Raw genomic sequence first — 27,356 nt, 5'->3', positions numbered from 1 at the left:
TTTTATTAAGATTTAAAAATATTATTATTATTATTATTTTCTCCATACGCCACTGGCCTGATTTGCACAATCTACCCGGGACTTCAGCCCGCGGTCGTAACGCAGACAACAATGGGGGCAAAGGAACGTTTTAGTTCCAGGGGAAAGTAGTTCTGGGGGCTAAAAGACCCCGGAACTCTTGGTCGAAATGCACCATGTGTGCCAACTTGTATTCGCTCCTTGGAATCAGGACAAAGCAGGTTAAGATGGTTAAAATGCAGAACGAGTCGTGTTGGTGGTGCCAAAGTGAAAATTAAGGAATCAGAAAAATAATGGTGTTTTTGCTTCGTACTTGAAACACTGTTGAAAGCAATATTCCACTTCGGATTGTAGGCCTACTATTGTACTTAATGACAGCACAGCTGTGAGTATTCCTAGCACGTAGACCGCAGTCTCTAGCATGAGACAGTCAGAACGTGCCGATATACAATACAACCGCACTCTCTGCAGTGCAATATTGCTTAAATACAGATTTAACTATTTTGACTGCACAAGAAGTAAACATTTTAATGTGACATAGTGTTTACAAGTAGTTTCTCGGAACTTTGATTGGAAAATTCCAATATAACATTAACAGTGGGTGTCACTAGTATTGAACTACAGTATAGCTATTATTCTATAGTATACTTTTTTACTGTAACCTAGAATTATCAAGGGTTTGTTTAGCACAATCTTTGCAAGATCATTATTAATGAAGTGTGTGTGATAATGTGATATTAGCACCACATGATTAATAATTCAAATCATAGAGTTGATGGTAGTCTTCATCACATTGGCTAACATGTTAAGAAACAAACATATATATATATACACACACATACATCTAAGACACGGAGAGATGAGGCCAATGTTATGTGGTGGTGGTGTGTCCATTTATTACACAACACAAAGCACCTACAATAGTCCACTCCCTGTTGCTTCAGACAGTGGAAGATCTCACTTTTTTCACAGTGATTTTATGTGGACATGTTTAGACAAGGACATCAAACTGGTTTATCTAAATGAAACAAAAAGGAGCCTACACACAGAAATTCACAGCCAATATCACACACAAAAATAAAGCAGTGTCAACAAACAACAGTAAATTGAGTAAAAAATAGAATTTAATCATTTAAATAGTCTTTCAAAATACAAACATTGATTTGAACCTCTAAATAATAGAACGTTTAGTAGCTATTCTTCATTATAACTGGCAATGTTAAATGTACATCGTGGCTATACAAGGAAATGTGTGAGGTTTGGTAATTTATTGTATTGCTCATTTATATTAATGCGCACATATTTCATAAAACTACAAATGACTATATAATTTTAACAGTGACACTGCAAATGACCCTGCCTTCACCCTAACCCACTGTACCTAAAACATATTTGTATGCTAATGAGAAAGCTAACTTTATTTCAATGATCAGGTAAATATCAAGAAACTTTAACAGCCCTAAAGTGACGAAGGCATCCACATTTTTTGTTTGCCTCAGTTTAGTTTACTGTTAGAGAACGTAGGTTAGTAAGCACATCAGAGATCAAATATCGTTTTTTGATGACATTAATATTTTATGTTGTAACCATGAAAACAAGGTGAGTCAGAGATATCAGTCCCTGCTCCACCGTGCTAGCTGTAGTAAAAAACATCTGTGTGAATATTTTGCGATGTGAACTGACCTCCAGTGTTTTCTAGCTGCATCATTATTCCTGTAAAACCAACGACTGTCATTTTGCCTCTCAGTGCGAGACACTTTGTACCATGGGGCATCTTCTAAAACCTGATTACTGAGTCGTATACACCTTAACATTATGAAAACTAAGAGAAAAAGAATCATCTCAAACGGTTGCGCACCTGCAAGACATTCAATAAAAACCAATATTCAGATTGACAAATCAAAAGATCAATGATAACTTTTATCTCCACAGTTTTTTGGCCATCTGGCTTACTGTGCCTCCTGAGGTAGCCCTCTGTAACCTCACCATGCTGCTAAATATTTGCCGTGTTAAATGATCCCTACAATCAGCTTCAGAAAACACACCACGTCTTACATCAAAATAAAAACAATTAGTATTCATAATGTCCTGAATGGAAAGCTTCATTTTAATACCAAACCCACAACAGTGTCACAAGTAAATAAAATACCCTTAAATCCTAGAAAGGAAAATGTATGAAAAAGCAAGTTTCAAGTCTTTACAAATTTCAGAACACTGTAAGCTGCACAAATGTAATTGAAATGGGGAATTTGTATCACATTTGCTGGCTTTATTATCTTCCACTACAAATTGCATGTTTCTGTTTATTTAAATGGAACTGTACATGGCTAAAAGTTTAATAGGCCAATGGCCACTAAATATTCTTATGGATCTGTCAGACATCAGATACTGTAGCCTTACATTGCATTTGAAGCTCACTGTATTGATCGTTTCTATAGTTAAGTATACAGACCTGCTGAACTATGAGTATGACTGCCAGGATGTTGCCAAACGTTTTAACACCCAAAAGAAAGATGTTGCATATGTGTCATGTCTTTCTTTAGCCCACAATGGGCACTTTCAAATTAAAGTTCAACAGATGCACATAAACAAATGACAGATCTCATATTGAACCAACTGAGACCTTTAATGCAACATTCTTCACTGCTGCAAAAAATGCAGCAAACTATCATCACACACCTATCAGTCATTTAGGTTAGTATTAGAAGTTATAGTCCACAGATCAGACAAGTCAGACCTTTCCTTTTTTCACAGCACAGCTGCTGAAGCCAAAAATAGTGGTAAGATCTAAAGAAGGGGAACGGTATTAAAAAAAAGCAGATGAAGTTTATGCATTTCTTTTCTAAGGACCGTAGTTGCCACACTGGCTATCATGTCAAAGAGTTGTGTTCTTCCCTGATCTCAGTGCAGCTCATTGAGTTAGACTGCACACAAACGCACACACTTGCTTGTCAGAAAGCAAGTTTTATGTGTGCCAATTTACACACAACACTGAACTTCTTTCCGAGTGGAGAATATTTTGAGTACACCGTCTACTCCTGGACTGAAAATCAATTGCACAACCTTTTATAAAGAATCCTGCACCTGCTCTGTACACCAGTGATTCCCAACTCCAGGTTTTACTCAAAAACTAACAGTACTTTTCTCTCTAATTCTACTGGGCTGGTATCCTTGATCCAAACCTGTACCTACTAGAAGCTAGAATTTACAAAAGTCAACATTTTGAGGCCCTGAGAGTTGAGAACTACTGATATACACATACTACTTGTTGTATCTCCACTTTATCCACATTTTGAATGTGACAGACAATAATTGAGTCATTATATTGCTTTAACATATTGCAAGTAATTCCTATGGATTTGCCTACAACGGCACGCTAAACTATAGTAAATATAAGCCCTCCATGTGCATGTCCACGTGACCCTTTACTGGACCCTCAAGTCACCCCCCCCGAGTATGTTACTATGGCTTTTATGAGCAGATGTTGCATTAATTTAAAAAAGTTCCAAAGCCACGCTGTTTCAGTCTGTTCTGGGGTACCTAAATGTCATCCTTCAGTGTTGATGCAACTGCAGATTGGTGCTGTGGTGAAACACATCATTAAAACAGTTGAAACTGAGCAGAGTTCTGGCATTTCTGTTAGATGTTTGCACTCTTGGAGCCTCTTGCTGTAGTTTGGCAGTTACATCTTACTGTAAATAACCATTCCCATGATTACATGAGCTTCTCTTTTCTCATTATTTTTTAGTTTGTGTAGCCTATAAAAAAAGGGAAAAAGGGTTATCTCCCTTATTATTAATTCTATAATAAAATCTTCCATGTCTCACAAACCACTCATCGAGTCTAGACCTCTGTTGGGTCTTTCCTCCCACTGCATCCTCATCTGATTCAGCTGCTTTCTGCTCTAGGGAGAGTCCATCATGGCTTCCAGCATCTCCAGGAATAGTTTGTGCATGGGTACACCACCACGGGTCTTGATGCTGTAGAAAGTGGTTAAAGCCCGACCAGCAGTTTGTCGGAGGAGAGGCAATGTTAAAAGGAGGCGTCCTGCCCGTTGGGGGTCGTCTGGGCGCCGCTGACATTCCAGCTCCAGCAGGGCCTGATGAAGAAGGTCCCGCAGCTTCTGCACAGCCTCCATGTCTTCGATGTAAACAGAGTCTGACAAAACGAAAGGAAGCACATGGTAAGGCACTGTGGGCATGATTCCCAAAAAGGATTGTGTGGCTTTTCTGACTGCTAAACCTGTGCAAATAGGCCGAAAAGACATTGTCTAATTCACAAGGCACGTGCAAAGGGTTAAATGCTCAACATACTGCACTGCAGAGTAAATGCCTTCTCTGTGCACCAGTGTTGTTTGCATACATTTAAATGAGCCATTATGCATTCAATTTGAGCAAAAGATGGTCCTTTCTTATGCAAAAGAGCCTCACTGTAAAAAAACAACACCTAATTCACCAACACCAGCAAGAGCAGCCCCGTGCAGTTAAGAGTGACATTTTTACTGTATGCTTGGTAATTAAACTAGAGTATTTAAAAGTGTTGTCACACTCAAAAGTCTGTTAATTTTACTTTGAAATTACTATTTTTATAATAATCAGGAGTTATATCATTCGGTGGCTCAATCTCCACACATACAGGCTCTGCCATTTCAGAGAGTCTTTTTTTCTTTTCTTCCACCTGAACGAGCTCCAGGAGTTAAGCTGGATAATAACTGTGAAATATTTGTCACATCTGTGAATCGACTCCACAGTTAACTGGCAAGGACTTTCCCTCTCCATTCAGCTCATCATTTGTGTGGATACAATTTAGCGCTGTCAGTATGAGAGTGCACAGCACAGCTCTGTGCAGCAGAGTCTGAAGATGCTTACAGCTTATGTCATACAATAAAACGCAAAACTGGGGCAAAGCTGTGGAACTTTATGGATATTTTTGCACTATTATGAGCATATTTTGCAAAAGCATTAGTGCTATTTGATTTGTGAATCCGACCTTCAGACAAAACAGAAAGCAGGGGCAAATCATAGGCTATTCTGGGAGCGATTAGTGGTTGCAATCCATTCTTTGTCAATTACCCCCATTTGTTGAAAAAATGTAGCTGTTACAACAGAAAGAAGGCGTGTAGCCAACTTAAAAACTTATGAAACACTGTGTAAAAAAAACGGTTGATCTGTGGCAAAACAGGATATGCTTAAGGATCTGCTGTTGCCAGTCGTCATAACTTCTATACAATTATAATTATTATGTCTTTGCACTAGTAGACCTGCCAGCAAAAGACTAGAAGATTAAATCTAAATATTTATTGTTTTATTTTTTAGCACCATTCACTGCACCTGTCCCCTGTCATCCTGTTTGTCCCAAACCTTTGGCTGCAGACATGTACATAATCTCATCAAGCTAAAAAGCTGGACAATTGACATTGACTGTACCCATTCCACCTAATCCACTGTTGTTGCTACATTTAGCAGTCAGATGAGGGCTGATTGAATTAATTAACCAGCTACTTACATTTGGAATGACATACTACCCCACATTCGTAAACCACACTTGTTCAAGAATTATACCAATCAAACGGTGGAGTGTAATATCCAAAAGAAACCTCAGTGTGCCCACTAATTCAGACAGATAGAGGTAGAAAGTATACTTTGTACAAATAGCTAAAATGTATGCAATCTAACACAGACAACTTGCATAAATCCTATTGCTATGATTCATTGTGATTGTAGTTTTGGACATATTCCACTTGACAATGTGAAGGACTTCCAAAGTTTCCTTTTTGCAAAAGCAGTCCCTAATAAAGCTGATATTAATATTTGATTGGTATTTGATTATTTCAACTGATATCAGCACAGACATCCTTGCTCTTCGATAGTCTTTTTTCTTTTTCTTCCTGCAGTGGTCAGACTCTATAACCAATAACAATTACATCACCAAAACGGACTCAAGTGCAATATTTCCCTAATCCAGTTCATCCTTCTCTTCTTACATGTGCAATACGTCTTTCTACCCATCTTCCCAGTTCTGTTCTGTACATTGTTTGTACCTAGGCTACAAGTCTGTGCACATTTTCACTGTGTCATTGGTTTTGGAAATATTTGTAAATTTACTTGTTTAGTTATGTATATACATTGTGTATATATGTTGTAAGATATGCTTATTTTTACCTCTTTAATTTGAATTGCTAACAACTTTTTAATAATTGCTATTTTATATGCTCTTGTTATCTTTATACTCTTTTGAACTGTCAACTTTGCTGCTTTGACACTTAAATTTCCCCGTTGTGGGACGAATAAAGGACTATCTTACCTTATCTTATCTTATCTTAAGGGAGACTACATGATAAAAATGTATAGAATATTCAATAAAACCACTAGTGAACATTTCCCAGGGATAGTGAAATTAAAACCAATACAATTCTTCATCACTGTTAGGAGCACAACAGCATTATCATGCAACTTGTTTTATAAGATGCACTTGGAAACTGGATTTAACCATTTATATGATGGCATGTCTGTTCAACTTCACAAGTAGTAGTACCTGAGTTTGTGAGTGCGATGGCTTTTAGCATGACAAATTCCTCCCGGTCCACGTTTAGTGCACGGAAACGGCGGGCAAGTTGACTAATTGCTGCGTTTAGCTCCGTCAGTCCTGCAACACGTGACATCTCCTCGTCAAGGACAAAATCCTCTGCGAACACCACCTCATCCTCGCAGCCAAGAGAGCGGTAAGCTACACCCAGCACCAGCACCTCCAGCCACACCGACTGCAACACGGACATCTGGTCTGCCAGGGATAGCGACAGGAAACCTACAAGGAAACACACACACACACACAAATGTGAATGCAGAGGGGGCAAACTGGTGATGTGTTCACATTTTTTCTGTAAACTGACTCATCAAGCACTGGTCCCATCTTTCGTGGCAGAGTAAGACAGTGGTTGACTCAGCCTGTAAAACAGTTCAGCACTGCGTCAGTTCCGTAGCACATAAATCTAATTTATTTTGACCATGTTTTTTGACCTTGTTGTGCCTATTAATTAAGCTGATTACGCTGACCCAGGCAATTTACATCAGTCAGTATTCTAGTTCCCGAATAAATAAATCCAGATGCCATAGCCTGAGGAGAACATGACACAGCAAGTTAAAGCTGGGGTTGGTAATCAGATTTAGATACACTTTTTGTTATACTGTTTAAAATGATCTTTATGTCCTGATGGAAATCAATACATAATGTGTTCCTAAAAAAGAGCGAAGAAAAGCTGCTATCTACAGCCGGAGAAAACCTGGGAAAACACCAACCAATCACCGTTTTTTTGTGTGCCAAAACTTTAAATCATTCAAATCCCGTCCTGCCGTTCTGCTCGCCTCCTGCGCGTACATTTCCCCAGCGTGCACTCCGAGTCCCCGTCTCCTGCCGCTGCTTCCCCTGACTCTACTCACTGCCCCTCTCGCTCGACCTCAGGCCTGTCCCCTCTGACCCGATTAGGTGCTTTGCTCAGGACTGTAGTCCGGATCAGAGTCTAAAAAGCTCTCACCACGGGGGCTCTGACAAGCAGAAGAATGAATGACATTTAGTAAGTCCTACATAGAATGTATATGTATTGTAGCGTCCGTCCAGACGCTGTAGTGATGACGAGCCGATTCGTGAACACGTTGAGCTTAACTTACCGGTCACTGTCAGCCGTGATCACGCCAACTAATGAAAGCAACAATCAATGTTTGAATGAATGATAAACTTATCCTCGTCTCTCCCGCTCACACACTCTACACCTCTCCTGATGCCTTCACTGACTGTCAACACTGTAGGAATTAAGAACATCTACACTGAACACGTTTAACAAACAGTAGAGTTGTTACAGTATTATATGTGTTATAACTTTTCTCCTGATATCGTGTCACCAGTACAACTGGATAATGCTCGCTTGACAGTTGTAAGTACTAACAGCAGCCATGTTTGTTTGTGTTTTTAACTTTCACTATGATAATGTTTTGGTGAGGACCGGTTTTGAATCAGTCACGATCATATGGTCGCAAGTCAGCAGCGCTCGTTCATGTGAGCGGGGGGGGGGGGGGGCGCGTCGTTTTGGAGGAGCTCCGAGGGAGGAGGGGAGGGGTTAGACGGAGTCATGAGGAAATGCTACATTAAAATTCATGCTGGTTTTCCGAGACTACCAACCCCAGCTTTAAGGATATACATATCCTCCATGGTTGCCATGCTTTTATCGCCTCTCCTCCTGTCGTTTATCCTCCCTGCATCTCTTACCAGGAATGTGTTTGGCCCAGCCGATGATAACGACCAGCTCTCGGTCAGCAAGGTCACACAGGGTGGTGAGCGTGCGCTGGGCTGTGTCGGGCTGCAGAGGGTCAGGCATGGCAAATAACTTCTCTGGCTCTGCCACTAGAAGGTGGGACACGATGATGTTGGAGGAACCTGTGACACAAATACATAAGAAACAAAGGATTAATAAGATGCATGAATACAATCTTCAGTGTACATTTAGAAACATACAGATAACCAAAATATAATCCCTGTTAATCAAACTAATGTATTGAATTATGATGCTGTTTTGAGAGTTAATCACACTGCACAATATTCATAATGAAAGTTTCTACATCTGAAATTCAGATGTAGATGAAAAGCTGCAAACTGACTTCTTATTGTCAAACTTGTGTTCTCATTGTAATGACAAAATAAGATTTTTTAAAAATGTAAACGTGCACAACCCTTTAGCAACATGGATGTGATTCTTCATTCTGACTGAAAAGTCATACTGAATCACACACTGAACCATTTCCAGCAGTAGAGGGTGCTGTTTACTAATCATACAGAATTCATGGAGCATATTGTGTGTTGCTGGTGTTCTCTGGCAAAGTAATGTTTGACATATCCAGCACACCCTGCATTTGTTGGAGGAACACTCCGGGCATCTTGATTTTAAAATGTTTTGAATCTCTGTAAATCACTTTGGTTGAAAGCGCTCTATAAATACATTTATTTGTATTACTATTTATTAAAAGTAAAAAAGGTTCAGCTTACGAGCACATGATTTTATTTATTTTTTTACCAACCTCAGTTTAGATTTATCTCTGGTTACCAAGAAGTATGCCAGCACATTACTGATAAACTATTGAAAACATATAGCTCAGCAAGCAGATGAAAAGAAGACAAAACATTCACAGACACTGGTGGTCAAATAGCATATGCTGTTATATAGCTGTTTATGTGTGGGATGTTTGTACCTGCAAAATTTGTAACAATAACATATGGGATCAACAGTCCATGAGTGTATGTCTGATGAGTTACTGGGCTATCTGGTGCAAGCTAACTGGTGAAGAAGGCCAGCTCAGTCCTGGACCCTGTGGGGGTGGTGGCTGACGGGACAGTTGTTGCCAAGCTGTCGTCTCTGATGGACTTATATACATATATATATATATATATATATATATATATATTCTTGTACTGTACACCTTTTTGTTTGCTGCTGTAACTCAATGAATTTCCCCGTTGTGGGACGAATAAAGGAGTATCTTATCTTATATAAGATAAGATACTTTCAGATTTCAGATTTCATTTTTATAAATTGATTATGGTAATAGTATTAAAGCACGTTGCCTGTTCCAGGATTAAAAATCAAGTCATAAAACAGGAACATTAATCCCACCTTTTTCACTCTCCTTTGTGAGTGGTAGAGGGGCACTCTGGTATGTTGCATTCTCCACCTCGGGACGTCTCTTGTACTTTTGTCTTCCTCCTCTGACCCTGTCAAGACGAACTCCTGCATTGTGGAAAAAATAAATAATTAATACCAGTAAAACACATGAAAATCAATAAAGTATATAAAAGCAACAAAGACCCTTCAGATCTAACACTGGAGAGCTTTGTCACATCATGAGCACTCACCCTCTTTCAGCATGCCTACTTTGAGGCACTTGGTGAAGCGACATGCCTGACAAGCCTTTCTGCGCCTTTTGGTGATCTCACACTCATTTGATGCTGGACAGCTGTATTCAATGTTACCTTTATGGAGAAAAATAGGACTTATCAGCTTTAATAATGATCATACAAACAATAATAAGGATGTGATTTTGAGACCTACATTGTTATCAGGGTGTTAATCACCTACAAAGTTTCTGAGCACACACACTGAAAAATAACTTTGAGGTTTTAACAGGCCAGCAGAAACAGATGGGATGGTTGTAGAGACAGTGAACTGAAGCATGTTTTACAATACTACAATATGTGTTACAAGTCTTTAGTCACCGAGTCTTATTCAACCCCATGCCTTACACTGTCCCAGACTGATCAATTAATCTAATGAAGGGAACTCAACAGTGTCATCTAGATTAAACCTGATTAATTCATGAGCATTTGTGTATTTTAAAGCCCAACGCTTCAGCTATACTCGCCCTATGACCAGCTCTGTAGACATCCTGTTTCTATAAATAAATCCATTGACTGCATGCCATGAGTTCAGAGGTCGAAGAGACAGGAAACAGTTATTTTTAAGCATTAAGGAAACTATCATTGTATAATATTTTGTGAAGTGTTACATCTAATGAAAACAACATATACAGGTGCATCTCAATAAATTAGAATATTGTGAAAAAGTTCCTTTTTGTCCAAAAAGTAAACTTTCATGTATTCTACATTCAGTACACATGCAGTGAAAATTCAAGAAAACCAGTATCTGCATGTGAGAATATGTTGGGGAAATTAAACTCCAGAAACGATATGATTAAAGAACAATGGGACAGCTTCAGTGACTTTAAGACTGGGGGAAGCAACATAACTCTGTGTAGAATGTATGGTGATTGCCCTTAATATGTAAATATAAACATAAATGTAAATGCCCACTGTTTCCTGCCAAACTCTCTCATTTATTATTTTTTTTAATTTGTATTTATTAATATTATTTTCTTGTTTTGTTTTTTTGTATTTATTTACATATTTACTTATTTTGTCTGATGTTGTAATATTTGCTTTGCCTGTGTTGTTCGTTATTCTTGTTAAAAAAAAAAGAAGAAAAACTCAATTAAATGACTAATTATAAAAAAAAAAAGGAAATCCAGTATCTCACATCATTGGAGTTTTTCTAAGATAATCTTTTTAAAGGGTTTAAAATAACAGAAATGTCCTTTTGGGAAAAGTAATGTTATTACACTAAATACTTAGCTGAGGCTCCTTTAACACAAACGACTGCATCAATGTGGTGTCACATAAAGGGGGACCAGCCTGAGGCACTGCTGAGGCGTAAAGAGTTACTGACGCCTAAGATGCTTTAATATTGGCAGTGTTGGTGTTACTCATCTTAGATACTCTATGGGGTTCAGGTCAGGCCAGTTGGTTGGCCAATCTAGCACAGTGATATCATGGTTGGTATACCAATTGGTAGGAATTTTGGCAGTGTGGGCAGGTGACAAGTCCTGCTGGAGAGGAGAATCGGCTTGTCATCAGATGAAAGCATGGTGTGTTCTAAAATCTCCTGGTAGACGATGGGTTGGCTCTGGACTTGATAAAGCACAGTACCAACACCAGCAGATGAAATCACAGACTGCAGAAACTTCACACAGGACTTCAACACCTTGTATTCTGTGCCTCTCCACTCTTCCTCTAGAATCTGGATTTATAAATGAAATGCAGAATCTGCTTTCATCTGAACAGAGGACTCTAGACCACTGAGCATAAGCCCGGTTCTTTTTCTCCTTAGCCCAGGTGAGACACTTCTAATGTTGTCTGTGGTTCAGGAGTGGCTTGGTATTAGGAATGTGACAGTTTTAGCCTCTTTCATGAAAACAGCTGTACTTTGTGGCTCTAGGTGCACTGACACTAGTCCACTCATCATGAGGCTCTCCAAAGTTGTTGAATTTAATTTTCTTCACTATCCTCTCAATGCTGCGGCCATCCCTGTTGCTTGTGCACCTTTTCCTACCACACTGTTCCCTTCCTGTGAACTTTCCATTAATATGCTTTCATACAGCACTCTGTGAACAGCCAGTCTTCCTGACCTTCTGTGGAGGGTGTTGATGAACATCATTTGGACAACTGGCAAGTCAGCAGTCTTCCCCATGATTGTGGTTGTGAGTACTGAACTAGACTAAGTGATGTATGGTATTCATTCTGTTTGAATAGTGATTTACTCTTACTCAAAATGAAATATTCAACTATTTTCACTTTACAATTTTAAGCTGTATGCCATTTTTTTTTAAATAAGTGACGGAAAATATAGACTTTTTTCATTATATATTATATTGTTATTATATATTTTATTTTTTTAGTAGCACCTGTATTTTTAATCAAAAATTCCCATTCAAAGGGTAATGTTCTGAGATAGTGTCTAATGTTTAATATTTTTCTCACACTTCACAAAAACAGTATTTTGATCCAAGATGTTATAGGCCACTGTTATAAATATATATAAAAAAATATATATACATTTTACCTTAGTTTATTGCCTTTTAAATGGTATCATAATAATTTCTGCCCTCCATACAGTGACAGTTATTGCATTGCTAGATTCTTGCCAATAAACAACCCTACTGACAATGATAACACAATGATGTGTATACAAAATATTTGCACTGCTTAGGATATCTTAACCCTCCTGTTATGTTGCGGGTCAAATTGACCCTTTTTAAAGTCTATTTTAGGCAACATATGCCTTCCAAACCAGTCAAACGCAGCATAAAAATCTGGGCAGCATGTGACAAAAGAGTTGTCGTGTTAACTTATCAAAAAAAAAAAAAATTCAAATGTTAAATAAAATAAACCAAAATCTTTGTCATGTACAACTATTGTATTTATATTAAGGGCTTCTGTAATGTACATTAAAAAAAGTTTTAACATGAATTTTAATGAAAATCGAGTGAGTTATCCTCATTGAAGCATGATCTGTGAGAATTAAAGAACACCAATGGACTAAATCTTGATTTAAATGGTTAGGAATGGAGCTAAAAATGTGATTTAAAAAAAAATGTATATTGGAATTTTTTGGGGTTCAGACAATTTTGGATAATTGAATATGCCCCGGGTCAAATTGACCCAGGAACATTATTGCTGTTCCAGAGAAACAAACATAACAGTAGGGTTAATGGCCAGATATGGAGGACACTGTCAGGCAACATGCCTTACATTCAACAAAAGTACTCTAAATGTAGAAGAAAACTGTTCAGATAAAGAAACTTCACCTCTGCACCCACCTTGGATGGTTCTCTTGAAGAACGCTTTGCAGGCCTCGCACGACGCCACGCCATAGTGGTAACCTGACGCCACATCTCCGCACACCAAACACAACCTCTTGGGTAACGTGCTCAGGGCGTACTTGCATCGTCCCGCTCCGTTTCCGGTGGAGCCCTCCTCTGGCCCGTCTCCGGCCTCGTCTTTGAAGTGGCAGCGCAGAGCAGGCGTGTAGAGAGGTGGCGAGTAACGTTTAGCGCCGTCTCCTCTGGTTCCTCCACCTCCACTTTGAGAGGAGTCTGAGGAGGCCCCGCCCGGGCTGGTCCGACCTCCCCCGCCTCCCTCTGGACTGCTGGGTTCAGCCTTTATGTAGACATCTGACCGACGCTCCCTGGAAGACATGATGTCTGGAGGGGAAAAAATAAACAACAAAGAAAGGTCAAGGTAAATAAAGGCACACAACCTTTTACCCACATCTTCGTCTTTTGAACTACCAATATACCACCTCATGATATTAAAAAAACGGACATGAGGTATATATCTGATTAGGAATGTTTTAAATTGTCCCTCATAATTACATAAATACTGAAATTAGTATTCCAAATGGCAAGACGGTGTGAGCAAGTGCAGCAAAAGTCAAATGATAGACCATAGTGTGGTGTCACTTTACTATGACGTCCCTGAGGCTTTATGCCAAACGCTACTAATTATTACTAGCACTCATGTTTAGGTTGTCCATGTGGGATGATTTGAGTGTAAACACATAAAATGGAGGTGGACTCGCAGCAAAGTGGATACAGGAAGAAATTCTGAATTGGCACTGCTGATGAATTTAACACTTTTACTTCACTTTGTTGGGAGCATGGACTAGTAAAAGAACCCAGATTTTGCATTATCAACATGCTACAAGCACAACAAAATGTCCCCTTTGCAGCACTCGTGTGATTGTTGTCATTTTTCTCAGATTTTTATGCCATCAAAAAACACTAAACTCACCAAGCTAGAACCTTTCACACCTTTAATAAAACTCTGCAGCCCTCAGATCATCCCCGCAGTGTGACGCCTTTGTCTTTGACTTTCTGGACATTAAAATAGCCAAGGAGAGAGACTGAAGGTCGCTTTGCTCATGAACAAACCAGACACATAACTTATGTTCAAGTATGGCAGTAAGAGCACTGCAGCAACCTGCGCGCCTGCCAACAGCTGTCTGTAGTACTCAATTGATTACAAATGCAGACATGATAACTATGACATATATGGCAATGAGATTAAATGTGTACATCCAAATGAAAAAACATGACGTCCTTTGAATCCACAATTTAGTTTCTAGATATTGTATGCATCATGAAAGTAACAAATTTGTGGAGCAATCTCAGCACTGCAATGGACATTTTCTATCTTCCATTATCATGGACTTTTATCAAGTCTTATAAGCATTTCCACCTTCACCCATCTCAGTAAATTTTACAACAACAAAGATCTCCAAAGTCACAAAAACACTTCACTTCAGTCTTAAACACCAACAACTCTTCAGATTCAGCTGACAGCCTATACGTCAATGCTTTCAGAAAGTTTAACTCAATAAAGAAAAGATACACAACTGTTACGTGATGATAACATTATTACTATTAATAGAAGAATTTAGTGTTTAAAGTAAGTTAAGAGTAGTGACCTTTACCTGAATGCAAACCCAATAGTGCTCAATCTGATTGGTTAAATCACTTTGAGTTAATTAGTTTCCAGTAACTTTAATCTTAAATTCATCAATTACAAATATTATGGTTAGCCCAACAGCTGTCTGGTCTCTCTGACACATAATGTATCAAATGTGCATCACATGACCACTGCCATGCCCAAATAATGGTGATAATTAATTCAGAACTAAGGTGTAACACTCCTGTAATTACAGGAGTGGTACACCATGTGTACACCTGAGTGCATTCATCGCTGGATTCATTAAGAGCCTCACTCACGATTGTGCTCCTGTTCTTACTTTATAGATGACGGTGTAAAGATGATGACATGAGCTGAGTCAGTGAGCTCTTTTTAATCCCTTCTTAAAACATACTTTTCGCAGAGCCTTCACGGATTTTATCTGAATTTTATTTGACTTTGTTTTATTTTAACTGTCTTAAGAAATATATTTTAAAATAATTGTATTCCTTTAGAGTTCTTTGAGGGGAATTTTATGTCTTTTAAAATATGTTTTATTTCTTTATATTGACTTGTGTGTTCTTATGATCTGTCTGTTTTATTTTGCTGCCCATGTAAAGCACTTTTGAAAAGTGCTCTACAAATAAAATTATTATTATTATTATTATTATTATTATCATTATTATCATCATTATTATTATTATTACATAGGATTTCTAAAGCAGAAATGTCCTCAATCTGGTGAAGACCTGATGCTGACTTGGGATTTTCTCATCTGGTATACATTCTAACTAATCTACTGTCTGTTCATACAAATTCACAATTTCCTCCTCCGAGTCATCAGACAGCTGAGAGTTGTCATCAGTATATTTACAATGATTAAACTGCATTGCTTATGGTTGGTTTGACTCCTCAATCCTTTGAACTGCCAACATTGAATGCAGCCACATTTTCTGCACACTGGCGTCCCCTTACTATGGACATTTTGGCACAATTAATAAAGTACTGTTTGCATACTTCATACAAGAGATGAAACTGAATTACATTTAATAAGGGGTTATTAGGTAACATGGCTACGCAGTTTTTTTATATTTCCAAGTTTAGTTACAAATGTTTACATTAACCAACACACTGACCTGAAAATATCTCCAACAATCTGTATGTTAACAGCATAAAATCAATAGGTACTCAGTCCTGACCTGTGGTGTATGCTGGTTGTCAATGTCAATGTGTAGGACAGGATGAACGTGTGATATATTACTCATTATAGACATCCATCATTTACAGGGCTCTACTGACAACTTTACATTTATTAGAGTAACTGGACATGATGAGTAGTTAAACATAATTTCATGAACATACTACTGAACAGACACTTTTCTGTTCAAGGCTAAGGAGTATTTGAATATAGACTATATAAATAATGGACGTAGTATCCGTGACGTCACCCATCTGTTCCTGGGCGCTGTTTTGAAGCCAATCGACAGTGGCAGCCATATTGGAAATGCAGAACTTATCCGGGCATATTGTGACGTAGAGGCGGAGTTTGAGCCTCCTAGCCAACAGCTCTATGTTCCCGACCGGGAGTCAGGTCAGTCACGTCCTTATTTGGGCAAAAACTCGTAATCTTAATATCTTCTGGCTGTCGCATTAGAAAATAATTCACCCCCCGTATAGTGTGTGCCGATAGAGAAATTAGCTACGTAGGGCCAAGACGTTTTTTGAACCAGGCTGTAAACATGTTTATTAATGCTGCAAAGATCGTCTTTTTTGAATCGGTGTCTATGTGGTTTGCGGTGTTTCTGCAGCCAGCCTCAAGCGGATTCTGGATGAATTGTAGTTTATAATGCTTCTGCATGAGCATCATAGTTTGAGACCGGAGGTTGCCTCTTGGTATTGACAAGAATCTTCTAATATGACACGCAAAACTAAGGGTATTGATTCAATATAACGCCAGTGCTTTACAGTTAATAGTAGAGACACTACAATCTCTATCAAATATTAAAAAACTTTAAATTTGAGTCGTATACTGGTTTACTTTTCTGACCAATCCCAATGGGATCTACATTTGTAGTCATTACACTCCCTGTGACATCTGGTATCATAGTGCTACAATCTGTGCAATCTTAGCAAAGGGTTCAAAGCCGGCCTTTGAATGCTGATAGCAGTTTTTAACACTTTGTTATAGATTGTCCTTGTGAAATTGTGAAATTGTGAATGTGTATTTATAAAATTACCAAATTGCCCTCTGGGATTCATAAAATTCTCTGAATCTGAATCTTCATGTGTACAGAACAAAAGAAGTCCATGCTTACCTCTAACTCAAAATAGTGTTTTCATGGATTGCCACAGTCCCCCAGATATCATAAATTATAACATTTATTAAGTGCATCTATGTTTTACGACACCCGAATTCAATTCTCCCTCTATCTTTCTGCCCGTCTGTGTACATGAAAATGAGATTTGGAAGTGAACAAAGCTGTTCAATATTTTAAATATAACTGGCTCAATGACTCACTGAATGAAAGAACAAGGAGTATGTTTAAACTGATGATATGATGCAGACTGAGTCAGTTCTTACTATCTAAATTATACAGTGTACACGCTATACAAGAGCACAGTGCAATCTGTAATAATAGATAGTAAGGTTTCAGATAAAGACTTCTTCATCTGCCATTCAGGCATTAAGTCAGTAACCTGATATTACAAAGTAAGGAAGCCTTTTATCATATTTACAGCTACAACAGATAAAACACTCCTATAGTGTCAGCAGGCAGTCTACACTTTCTTTGGAGTTTGCCCTCTCTGGACCTGATTGTGGGGCTGTTTGGTAAGCAGCAAAGGGAAGGGGAGTCACAGCAAACCTAGCCTGTTTGAAGTTTAGCTGACTTTTTACTGAGTTTATAAACTCAGTGAATGGATCAGGACTGCTAAATGAGCCCAGATAACCTTACAGATGATTTAGATGTAACACCAACAAGTATCCCTACACCATGTGCACCACTGGCTACTTCCACATCTGCTTTTTACAAAATGAGGAACATCGATTTAGTTAGGGAAAATATTGAAACTTGAATTTGTATTTTTGTTTGATAGAAGCAGGTTTTAAACTCTGCAGAAAACAGCTGAGCTCTTCTTAAATGCTGTGTTGTCTATATAACTTGCCTTTTGGAGCGTGTCGTGTGTACTGTAAACATGTTATGAGTAGCGTTAGCATTAGCTTGAACCCAGCTAACACATTATGATAGATGCAGGTTAGCTCCCTTGTGCTAACTAAGCTAGCAGTGGTAGCTAGCGTTAATCCCGACTGACCAGCTCTCCCCTCCTCTACTCCACGGGATTATTTCTGTCTCTTTAACCCGGCCTAGGATACATCTTACCTGACAGCGGTGACTACTACAGCACTCAAGCCTCCTGACGGTGTGATATCATGGCACAGGTTTAACAGAGAATCGGTCTTCAGACAGCAAGCGGCTGCTAGCTCGTGTTGCCAGTGTGTGTGTGTGTGTGTGTGTGTGTGTGTGCGTGTGTGTGTGTGTGTGTGTGAGAGAGAGAGAGAGAGAGAGAGAGAGAGAGAGTGCGTGTGCGTGCGTGGTTGGGCTAGGATAAAATCGGCTTTCTCTAGCAGCTGGTTGATGATTATGGATGGCTGTACTGTAGCTTAAACACATTAGTTCAAGGAGCACTGTCTGAAACTGTTATCTGTTTCCTTATTATTTCACTGTTAACATGACTGAATGTTAATTTTTTTTAAGGTTGAGTCTCTTTTACTAACTTTGCACTAAGAAATTTAGAGTTAAGATGAATCACACTCATGTGGATGTAGAAATATCACAAAAAGTTAAAAGATGAAATTGCAGACGCAGTTCATTCCTGATTGTGAATTTGTGTAAGGCCTATAGCTACAAAGCGGTAAAAATGAGTCCAATGTGGAAGTGTTAAAAATTGCAGTTCATCAAGGATCCGCTTGAGGCTGGCTCCGGAAGTACCGGAAACCAAATACAACGCCATTCAAAAAAGATGATCTTTACAGCAGAAATAAACGTGTTTACAGCCTGGTACAAAAGACGAGTGTAGTCTGGATAGCTAATTTCTTGATCGGCACACACTGTAGGGGGGGTATATAGATTACTAGTCTTCCAATGAGAGGCACAGCTGACTGCGGGAACACTCTAGCTGTCGGCTAGGAGGCAGCAATATGGCTGCTGTCAACGATTGGCCTCAAAACAGTGCTTCAGAAACAGATGGGTGACATCACGGATACTACGTCCATATTTTATACAGTCTATGATAGGTACTCATCGGTAAGTGGAGTAATTTGAGACTATTGCGAAATCTCTGCGTTTTCCAATGCCTTTGTATCAAGCGATGTTATTATTCCCCTCGTTCCCCCTGTTATGATGGACCAATCATGGCTAATCTCCAATCCTCTGTCCTGATTGGTTAAGGAGTGGCCCCAACTATGTCCTCCGATTGGTTATGAGTCCCACATTATCATGACCGCACACACCAATCTTTGTTGGGGGTCTAAGAGGAAATCTGGTTGGGAGGGATAGCGTTGACATTCAAGGTCCCTCTCTCTGAACAGATGTTTACTCTGTGACTACCAACAGCAGCTTTAAGATGAATCACACTCATGTGGATATAGAAATGTCACAAAAAGTTAAAAGATGAAATTGCAGATGCAGTTCATTCCTGATTGTGAATTTGTGTGAGGCCTATAGCTACTGTATAAGTTGTGAATCTAATAACTGTGCTTGCTTGCATTTCATATATCCTTTAATTTTCGTTTGAGTTATTATCATGGTTTGGAAAATATGGATGTCCCAAGAGGATATGTGTCCAAGCGTGCCCATGATAACAAGTCATTTTGGTTAGTTTCCTTGAGATCTCAACTAATTTATCCCATTATCTCGAAATAGGAACACTTGTTTTCAATTACAACAGACAGGATTAAGTCATTATCATGACATACCAAAGCTTGGTTTCCCTGGTACTTTTCTTGCAATTTAGAAAGCCAGACAACAGGCTGGTCCCTGTGATAGGCAATACCACAACATGCCATGCTACCGCTACCCATGTTAATGTTCTATGTTTGGTTTGTGCTTTTGCAACTCTGTGGATATGAGTTATTGTCAAGCAAAGTCCAGATTTTAAGAAAACAACTAGAGATTGGTTGACATATTGGGAAAACAAAAAAACAAAAGGAAGCATGTCCATTTAGGGCTTCCGTAGGAGAGTGCTTTGCAAACTTTACTTTTCAAATTACACACATGGTCTTTTTTTCTTATTACTACTCATATGCTTTCCGGCAAGGTCCGACATGACCTCACTATCAGTGTATTAGTCATCATAAGTCCAAAGACTCCATTTATTTTACCTGCAGGAATACATGAGATTTTCATGGATGAATGGTAAAGTTGGACTAATATTTTTACTGGTGAGTGGTACTATTGTAATAAATAATGCACAGAGCAAATTAGGACACTAGAGGCAACAGTAGGTTTTGATTCCAAATGACACAAAGTGCTGCAGAAAGCTTTTAACCCCCCCCCCCCCCCCCCCCCCAATCAACCCTGTGTATTGCACAATGCACCCGAAAAGACAAAGATTTTCAGAGTTCAACTTGAGACTGATGCTTTGATTGTTTCTCTGTCCTCACACAGGATTTTGGACATCCTCCCATTGATTTATACTGCAATCCTCCCTCCCCTCCATACACTATTTGTCCTTCATTTATCCCTTCAGGGTTTTGCAGGACTTTCACAACACATTCAGCCCACAGCTCATCCTATGCATAGCCTGTCTGCAAAATAGTGATGCGCACCATGCAAACAGACTTTTTAAATATTTTGGACGGCAAATGAAAACCTTAAACAATACATGTTATTGTCTATGCTCCATCTCTCCTATCACAATTTTTTTTATATCTAAGGGATTTTTTAAGAAGACTTTAACTAGCTTTGGAATGGGACTGGACTGCAAATAAGGGAGACAGAACATAAATAAACAAAGTGGAAGCATCAGTGCATACAATTTCAAAAGAATAATTACTGTGAACAGATTACCTGTCTGCTGAGCTGGAGTGTGAAGCCTTTGTATGTTTGTGACTCCTGATGGCGGCTCAATGTGGTGCTATTGCTTTCGGATGTCTTCTGCAGCTCTCAGGAGACCTGCAAAGTAAGCAAAGGTTTTTGAGTGCCATCACATAACTTACAGTCAGGTCACTACTTTATGTTCCCACCTGCCATTTGTCATTTTAATGGTCACACATCCATGGTCCAGTCTAATTATACCCTTTGAAGTCTGAGGACTAGTCTTATATATTGGATTACTAGCATTGCAAATCTTTCAGTGTTCCTAAGAAAGCCTCTATATTAGCCATAGCTTTGTTTACCCTGTTGTCAGTCATGTTTATGATCATAACACTGACTTTTTTCTTCCTGAAGTACATATTCCACTGTATCTATGTAGATTTGTGCATGCTGCTGGAGTACCCTCCCCCTTATGCTGCGTGACAGACTCCAAAGGTCACAGTTACAGGAATGCTTGAAGGACAGGCAGAGTAAAGCCAACACCTTGTCTTTCACTCATGCAAAGTCATAAGCTGAAGTTTAGAGATAACTCCTTGTAAATAATTAAAGATCAGACCCTTTTAATAAGCATTAATAAATATAGCATTACTTGAAACATCTCTTTACCTACTCCTGAAAGTGAAAACGTGACTTTAGCTTTAGGAATATTAAGAAAACATTAGGACACAATTGTACCTGTTTTAGACCAACTTTTACACGGGCAACAAGACCTGAATATGTTGCAACCAACTTTTGTGGATTACTCATCTGTGTTCTATGTGATCATAATTGACAATTCAATTGTTTCAAAAGGAAAGTAAAAAAAGAATAGATTTCCCTGAAAAATGTCACAGCAAGCAGACAACAATTGAAGGAAGAAGAAAATTATGTTATTTCTCAATAAACGTTTTTCCTAATGTGAAAATGTTACAACACCTTTCCTTTTTCACAGATTTTAAAGACGATGGTTCTGTTAGTTCTGTTAGAGGGCTTTGACAGTCAATATGCATCGCACTGACAGTCCATAAAAACTCAGTTTGAGGGTTTTAAATGCGGCGCACTGTGGAGACAACGAGAACAGCACCCAGGGGTGACCTTGCCTACTGATCTCGGACCGGTGAAAGGTTAATTGCCATAGTGGATTATACCTTAAGATCGGTGACCTCAATCCTGGCCCAGCATGCTCGGTGACTTGCAGAGTTCAGTATGTTAAGAGGAGGAAGAAAGTAACTCAAGGGGTTAAAATGCATATGTTAAAAAGCTGCAGTTTAAGTGTGTACAGTTGGGGAAGTGCTGGGTGTTTGTGCATGCAAGATTCGCCTTTTTAAGTGTGAGGGACATGCTGTGAGCCGTATGAGGACATTATTATCCATTGCACCGTACTCAAGCATGGCCCTGCATTCTTAATGAAGCCGATAAGTGACCATGCATGCTGTTTATTAGGACATTTCAGGATGGTCATCGATAAATAGAGCACTATGCCTTGACGTAGAGTGCAATAGCTTGTAATTTATGTTTGAACTATTCAAAGGATAAATTACGAGTGGGGTTGGAAGCTGGAAAAGAAATCCTGAACTGCAAATTATTACACAATGTAATTAATATTTATCCAGCGGCTCGTGCCCCCTGCCCTGAATAACGTGGCCACGCGAACTTAGATCTGCCTGGAGAATCGTGCAGCACATAGCAACCATTAAAACAGCTGACATCTAGAAAAAATCACAACAATAGGATGAAAAATCACACATAGCTTAAACATACTGTGTCATCAGAGTCTGCAGTAATGGGTGAGTAGGGCTACTTACTGGGAAATGTAAAAACATCGCAGGTTGTGTTTTTTTTAGTCTGAAGTCAGTGAAGTCTTTGCGGCTGGAGAGTCCGCTGTCGGTTTTACCGGTTTAACGGCGCTGTCCAAGCCTCGCTCGGTTTCTCTCATTGCATCACTACGTTACCGTGTAATAAGACGTTATCAACAACCAGCGACACGCTGTCTTATCCGCCTGTTCGCATCGGTACCCTGGTGTTATAAATTTTCGTCTTCAGCAGCCACAGCCGAGGTTGTAGTTGGATGACAGCGACAGGAATTCAAGAAAGGACACTGAACTTCCGGTTACAGATTTCAAAATAAAAGATTCCAATTTCATTTCTGTCGTGTAAAAAAAATGAGCCAGAGTCCAACAGAAAGAAGCTACTTTCATCTACTCTAATGTTCAATATAGTCCAAAAAATCATAAAATTAAGAATATAACGAGGGCCGACCCTGCAGCACCCCCTGTTGGAAAAGGCATCACACATTATTTTCTGGATGCATAAATAAGTTGAAATAAATACATTAATTAACACAATAAAACAGTTTTTTCTATTACTTTCATGGTATTATTTTCTGAAAATCTAATGCCTGAGGAAGATTTGAGAAATAATTATAGCAATTTTAAATAATTATTCATTTTAAAATAACCCGAAGCCTTGGCCCTGTGTGTGTTCGTGCTTAAGAACTGAGGTTATTTGGATAAGTTCTATTCAATGTGCTTTACTGCCTTTTGGGCCTGTTTTACCAGGTTTGGCTTGTATGCTCTTTGCTGTACACCGGGGTATGGAAGTTGCAAGTCGGGTATTTGATACAAATTATAGTAGCCTGTATTATGGTTGTTATTGATGTGAATTTATAATGAAAAGTTCTCTTGAAAGCTTGCAGTCAAACCAGATAAATAATAATAAAATGTATGTCCTATCAGTTGCATACATAACCTAAATGCAAAAAGAAAAAAAAAATTGCACCTCTTACTACAGCACCCCCAACTTAAAGCCACTTCCTACAGCTCTGGGCGCCGGCCATCCATAGGGGGCACTGCTAAATGAGTGAGGAAGAAAATTTGAAGATAAGAAAAAGAATATTGTTTTATCTAACTTAAATTTGGATTCAATTGCGGAATGATGCAAGTAAACATTTAAAAGCTTGTGATTCACTCTTGGTTTTAAAAAATAATGGTATGCAAATCAGTTTTTGAAGTCTTTAAAGGTGACATATTACGCTCTTTTTCATCAAAATATATTGGTCTAAGAGGTCCCCAAAACATGACTTTAAAGTTTATGCTCAAATAACACTTTGAAATCAGATTTCGGCATGCCTGAAAAACCCTCTTTTTCAGCCCTGCTCAGAACAGGCTGTTTTCCCTCTGACCACGCCTCCTCAGGAAGAGGATGTGCCCTTGGCTCTCCAGCACGTTGATCTAATGTTTTAATGTTGGCTGAATATACATGGCTGCTCACAGACCCACGTTACTTCAACCCTCTGAATTTGATCCAGAATCTGATCCTGACGGAGAGGCGCCTGCAGCAGGACCTTTCTGAAGGATTGGTCACAGATTTTGTGTTTCTTGTTGTTTTATTTGTCAGTATGTCGACGTGTGTCTTGGTACACAGCTACGAACATGTAGCTATGTGGCTATGCTAACTAGCGCTAGCACTTTTCCATGATAAATAAAAATCCTCCACTATATCTTCAAATCTGCAGACGTGGGGAGTAAAACCGACATCTGCCAGAAAGGCAGCAGGACCTTTCTGAACTATTGGTCACAGATTTAGTGTTTCTTGCTGTTTTATTTGTCAGTATGTCGACGTGTGTCTACACAGCTACAGCTACAAACATGTAGCTATGTGGCTATGCTAACTAGCGCCAGCACTTTTCCATGAAAAATAAAAATGATTCACTAGATCTTCAAATCTGCAGACGTGGGGAGTAAAACCGACCATTGTGTTTATTAACACAGCCTACAACTAGCATGCCTCCCTCCTAAGCTCCTTGTTAGCACACGTGTGCAGGTAATGAAAAACAGAGGAGGAGTTGAGTTGTATTTTATACAGTCCATGTGCTGAACAAGCTCCGAGCTCTGACTTCCGTTAAAGAGGGATGTCGTTGTGATGTAACAAAAACATGGAAATCTAAAACGGCTCGTTTCAGCACACATTTACAAAAAGGTGGAGAAATCAAAACAGGGGCAGAATGTTTTTTTTTTCATTTTCAGTTGTTTTGTAGACATACCAGGGACACAAATTTCAGGTAGAGAACCATTAAGGAGTTGATTTTGCATGATATGTCACCTTTAAGTGTTCATGATTTACTTGTTTTTTGTTTTTGTTTTTTTGTTTTCTTTACACTTTGGAAGCTGTTAGATTAATTAGATAGAAATGTAGGCTAAGCTTAAATAAACATTTTTTTCTGCCTTTTCAGTCATCACTTAATACAAGATACATTTGTACTTATATATATATATTTTTTTTTTATTAGTGCTTTATTTTTAGTGTCTGTCTATTTATGTTTGTACAGGGAGTACGCAAAAATACCGGAGTCAAATTCTTTGTATTGTTGAGATACATTGTAAATAAAATTCTTTCTGATTCTGATTAAGATGAAGATGACTTACCTGTTGAAAGACTTTTCTGGAGGGTTTAGTTTGAACATTTAGGGCACTGGAAACCTTACTGGGATTAGTTGTATAAAAAAGTTTCTGCTGAGTTCTTTGTGTGACCTATCTGTTTGTGCCTTTTTTGATAGTCCTGATATCCACGATTTTGATGTGCAGCTTTTGTTTAGTCAGAAATCCGTTGTAATCGCAGTATACGCTCTTTAATAGTGAACACAATCAAGTCTGTGGGTTTTCGGCCGGGATGGCGGGTGGGTCTCCTTTCTTTTCTCTCAGTTAATGTCAATTTTAAAGAGATTTGTTGCCACAGCTGTGTGATTTGTGACTGTATTGAAAAGATGAAAAGCAAACATTTATATTTTTTGCGTTACCCTTTCTCCTTGAGCCTTTTTTGTTTAAAGTGTCTGCACTGGGAATATAATTGTGTTATATAATGACTGAATACATTCTACTACTATAACATTATGCATTTTGAAATTGTATAATTGTTTTCCTGCTAAATATCAGTGTTATTACCATTTTATTAATGTTTTTATAGAGGTTATTCTTATTTTAAAACAAATGAAACCTGTCAAACATGAAGCTTTATGTGAGTTGTCTTTAAGTGTTTATGTGATGTGATTGTTGGAGTTGGTTATAATACAAGGGGTACTAGTTGAAGTCTTACCTAGGGTACCAAGTCAGTTAGGGCCGGCTCTGGTATAATTGATATTAATAGAAGTTGCTGTTTTATTTTTCCAAGCTTCAGCAGATTAACTTCCGGTTGTTGCCTAGCTTGTTCCCGGTGCTTTGACGCCTCTATGTGACGTAGCCTCTGTCCCGTGCCTTTTCTCCTCCCTCAGCCCAATTTGCGTCCGCTGAGTCTCCGTTACGTCCGTACGCACCTTCCACCCGCGTCATCAGTATTATAAGAGCCTGCAACTCGTAAATTAAGAAAAAAAAAATGACCCAGTAATCCCAATGTGGTCCAGGCTTTTTGAATGCGCTGCGTAAAGATAAAGAATGTTGATTTCAGATTAACTATTTACAAATAAACTACGTGAGGCCTGCAAGACGAAATCTATAGATGTTTTCCCCAAAGAAAATTAAAAAATCAACAGAAGGACTCTAACATTATGCCATACGTTCAAAAGTAAGCTTCGTTGGCCTTCATGGATATATTGTCCTCCCTTAGTGGGTCATTAAGAGCTCTTTTTTAACATATGATAATAAAGAATGCTGTTATATAGACATTGTCATACCACTGGCACAGCTATACAGGCTTTAGAGGACTGCGGAAGAGGGAATTAAAAAAATAGGCTGCATGTCCCCTGCTGCACACCTCTATGGAAAATGTAGTCATGCTGTCGGTCTTGTGACACTAACCCGGCTCACTCCACCACTACACTATTTGGACAGGAGCCAAGGAAGAGATCAGTAGCTCACTGCAATGGGATGAGAAGGGGAAATAGACAGGAGGAAAAAATGACACTACTGAAAACAGTTTGTTGGAGGCGGTAGGCCTATACTGAAATCACAAATACTTCTTAGCCTATATATTTTGTACAGGTAATGAGGACAATAAAGTGTTTTTTATGTCGTACTTTGTAGCTGCTGCTTCTCGAAATAGGCTGCCCCTGCACTTCCCAACATGCCTGCTAACAGCTGGCGCAGAGAGGAGACAAGTAGTCACAGAAGAGTTGGACACTTTGTCTTTGATTAAAAGAGAGAATATAAAACAGGATGTTGGATGAGACGGTACCGTTCGGATAAGTAAGTATTTCCCCTGAGATCCTGGCATTATCTGGCTGTAATTATAGACCAATAAACCTCAGTCTAGTCGGTTTAAACCAATAAGCGCTAAAGCCACACTTGTATTCCCTGAAGGGTGTCAGTGTAGTGCAGAGCAGCAGTGTGTGTGTCTGGATGTGGTCACGTGCGTGTAGCGGGCTCGGGGCTCGGGACAGGGTTTGTGGCGCGCGCATGAGAGGAAAATCTGACGGCAGTGTCATTGTGACCTTGAAGCAAGGTTATCCAG

The 27,356-nt window shown here is 39.0% G+C and overlaps 1 protein-coding gene across 4 annotated transcripts; it reads right to left on the bottom strand.

Moving 5' to 3' along the window:
• Nucleotides 1-892: 892 nt before the first annotated feature.
• esrra (estrogen-related receptor alpha) lies at nucleotides 893-23,015 on the bottom strand. Of its 4 annotated transcripts, none has more exons than XM_034684110.1 (8): nucleotides 22,721-23,015; nucleotides 20,910-21,014; nucleotides 13,200-13,595; nucleotides 9,916-10,032; nucleotides 9,677-9,790; nucleotides 8,278-8,445; nucleotides 6,553-6,822; nucleotides 893-4,176 (listed from the first exon to the last, which is right to left on the bottom strand). In XM_034684110.1, the coding sequence occupies exons 3-8, from the start codon at nucleotides 13,588-13,590 to the stop codon at nucleotides 3,923-3,925; spliced, it is 1,314 nt and encodes a 437-aa protein (XP_034540001.1). In that variant the 5' UTR covers nucleotides 13,591-13,595; nucleotides 20,910-21,014; nucleotides 22,721-23,015; the 3' UTR covers nucleotides 893-3,922. The 4 variants fall into 4 exon arrangements, with proteins under 4 accessions (XP_034540001.1, XP_034540003.1, XP_034540002.1 ...); XM_034684112.1 differs by having other exon boundaries at nucleotides 13,212-13,595; XM_034684111.1 differs by lacking the exons at nucleotides 20,910-21,014; nucleotides 22,721-23,015 and adding an exon at nucleotides 18,222-18,394.
• Between the last annotated feature and the right edge of the window lie 4,341 nt (nucleotides 23,016-27,356).

Source organism: Notolabrus celidotus, chromosome 5 (assembly GCF_009762535.1).
Source record: "Notolabrus celidotus isolate fNotCel1 chromosome 5, fNotCel1.pri, whole genome shotgun sequence".
Classification (NCBI taxonomy): domain Eukaryota; kingdom Metazoa; phylum Chordata; class Actinopteri; order Labriformes; family Labridae; genus Notolabrus; species Notolabrus celidotus.
This window is presented reverse-complemented; position numbering and strand designations above follow the sequence as displayed.

Coding starts and splice junctions, on each gene's coding strand:
- esrra (XM_034684110.1), bottom strand. CDS start 13,590: ATGTCTTCCAGGGAGCGTCGGTCAGATGTCTACATAAAGGCTGAACCC. Junction 8,446..9,676: donor CACAAAGGAGAGTGAAAAAG/GTGGGATTAATG, acceptor TTTGTGTCACAG/GTTCCTCCAACATCATCGTG. Junction 6,823..8,277: donor CTGGGCCAAACACATTCCTG/GTAAGAGATGCA, acceptor GTTTCCTTGTAG/GTTTCCTGTCGCTATCCCTG.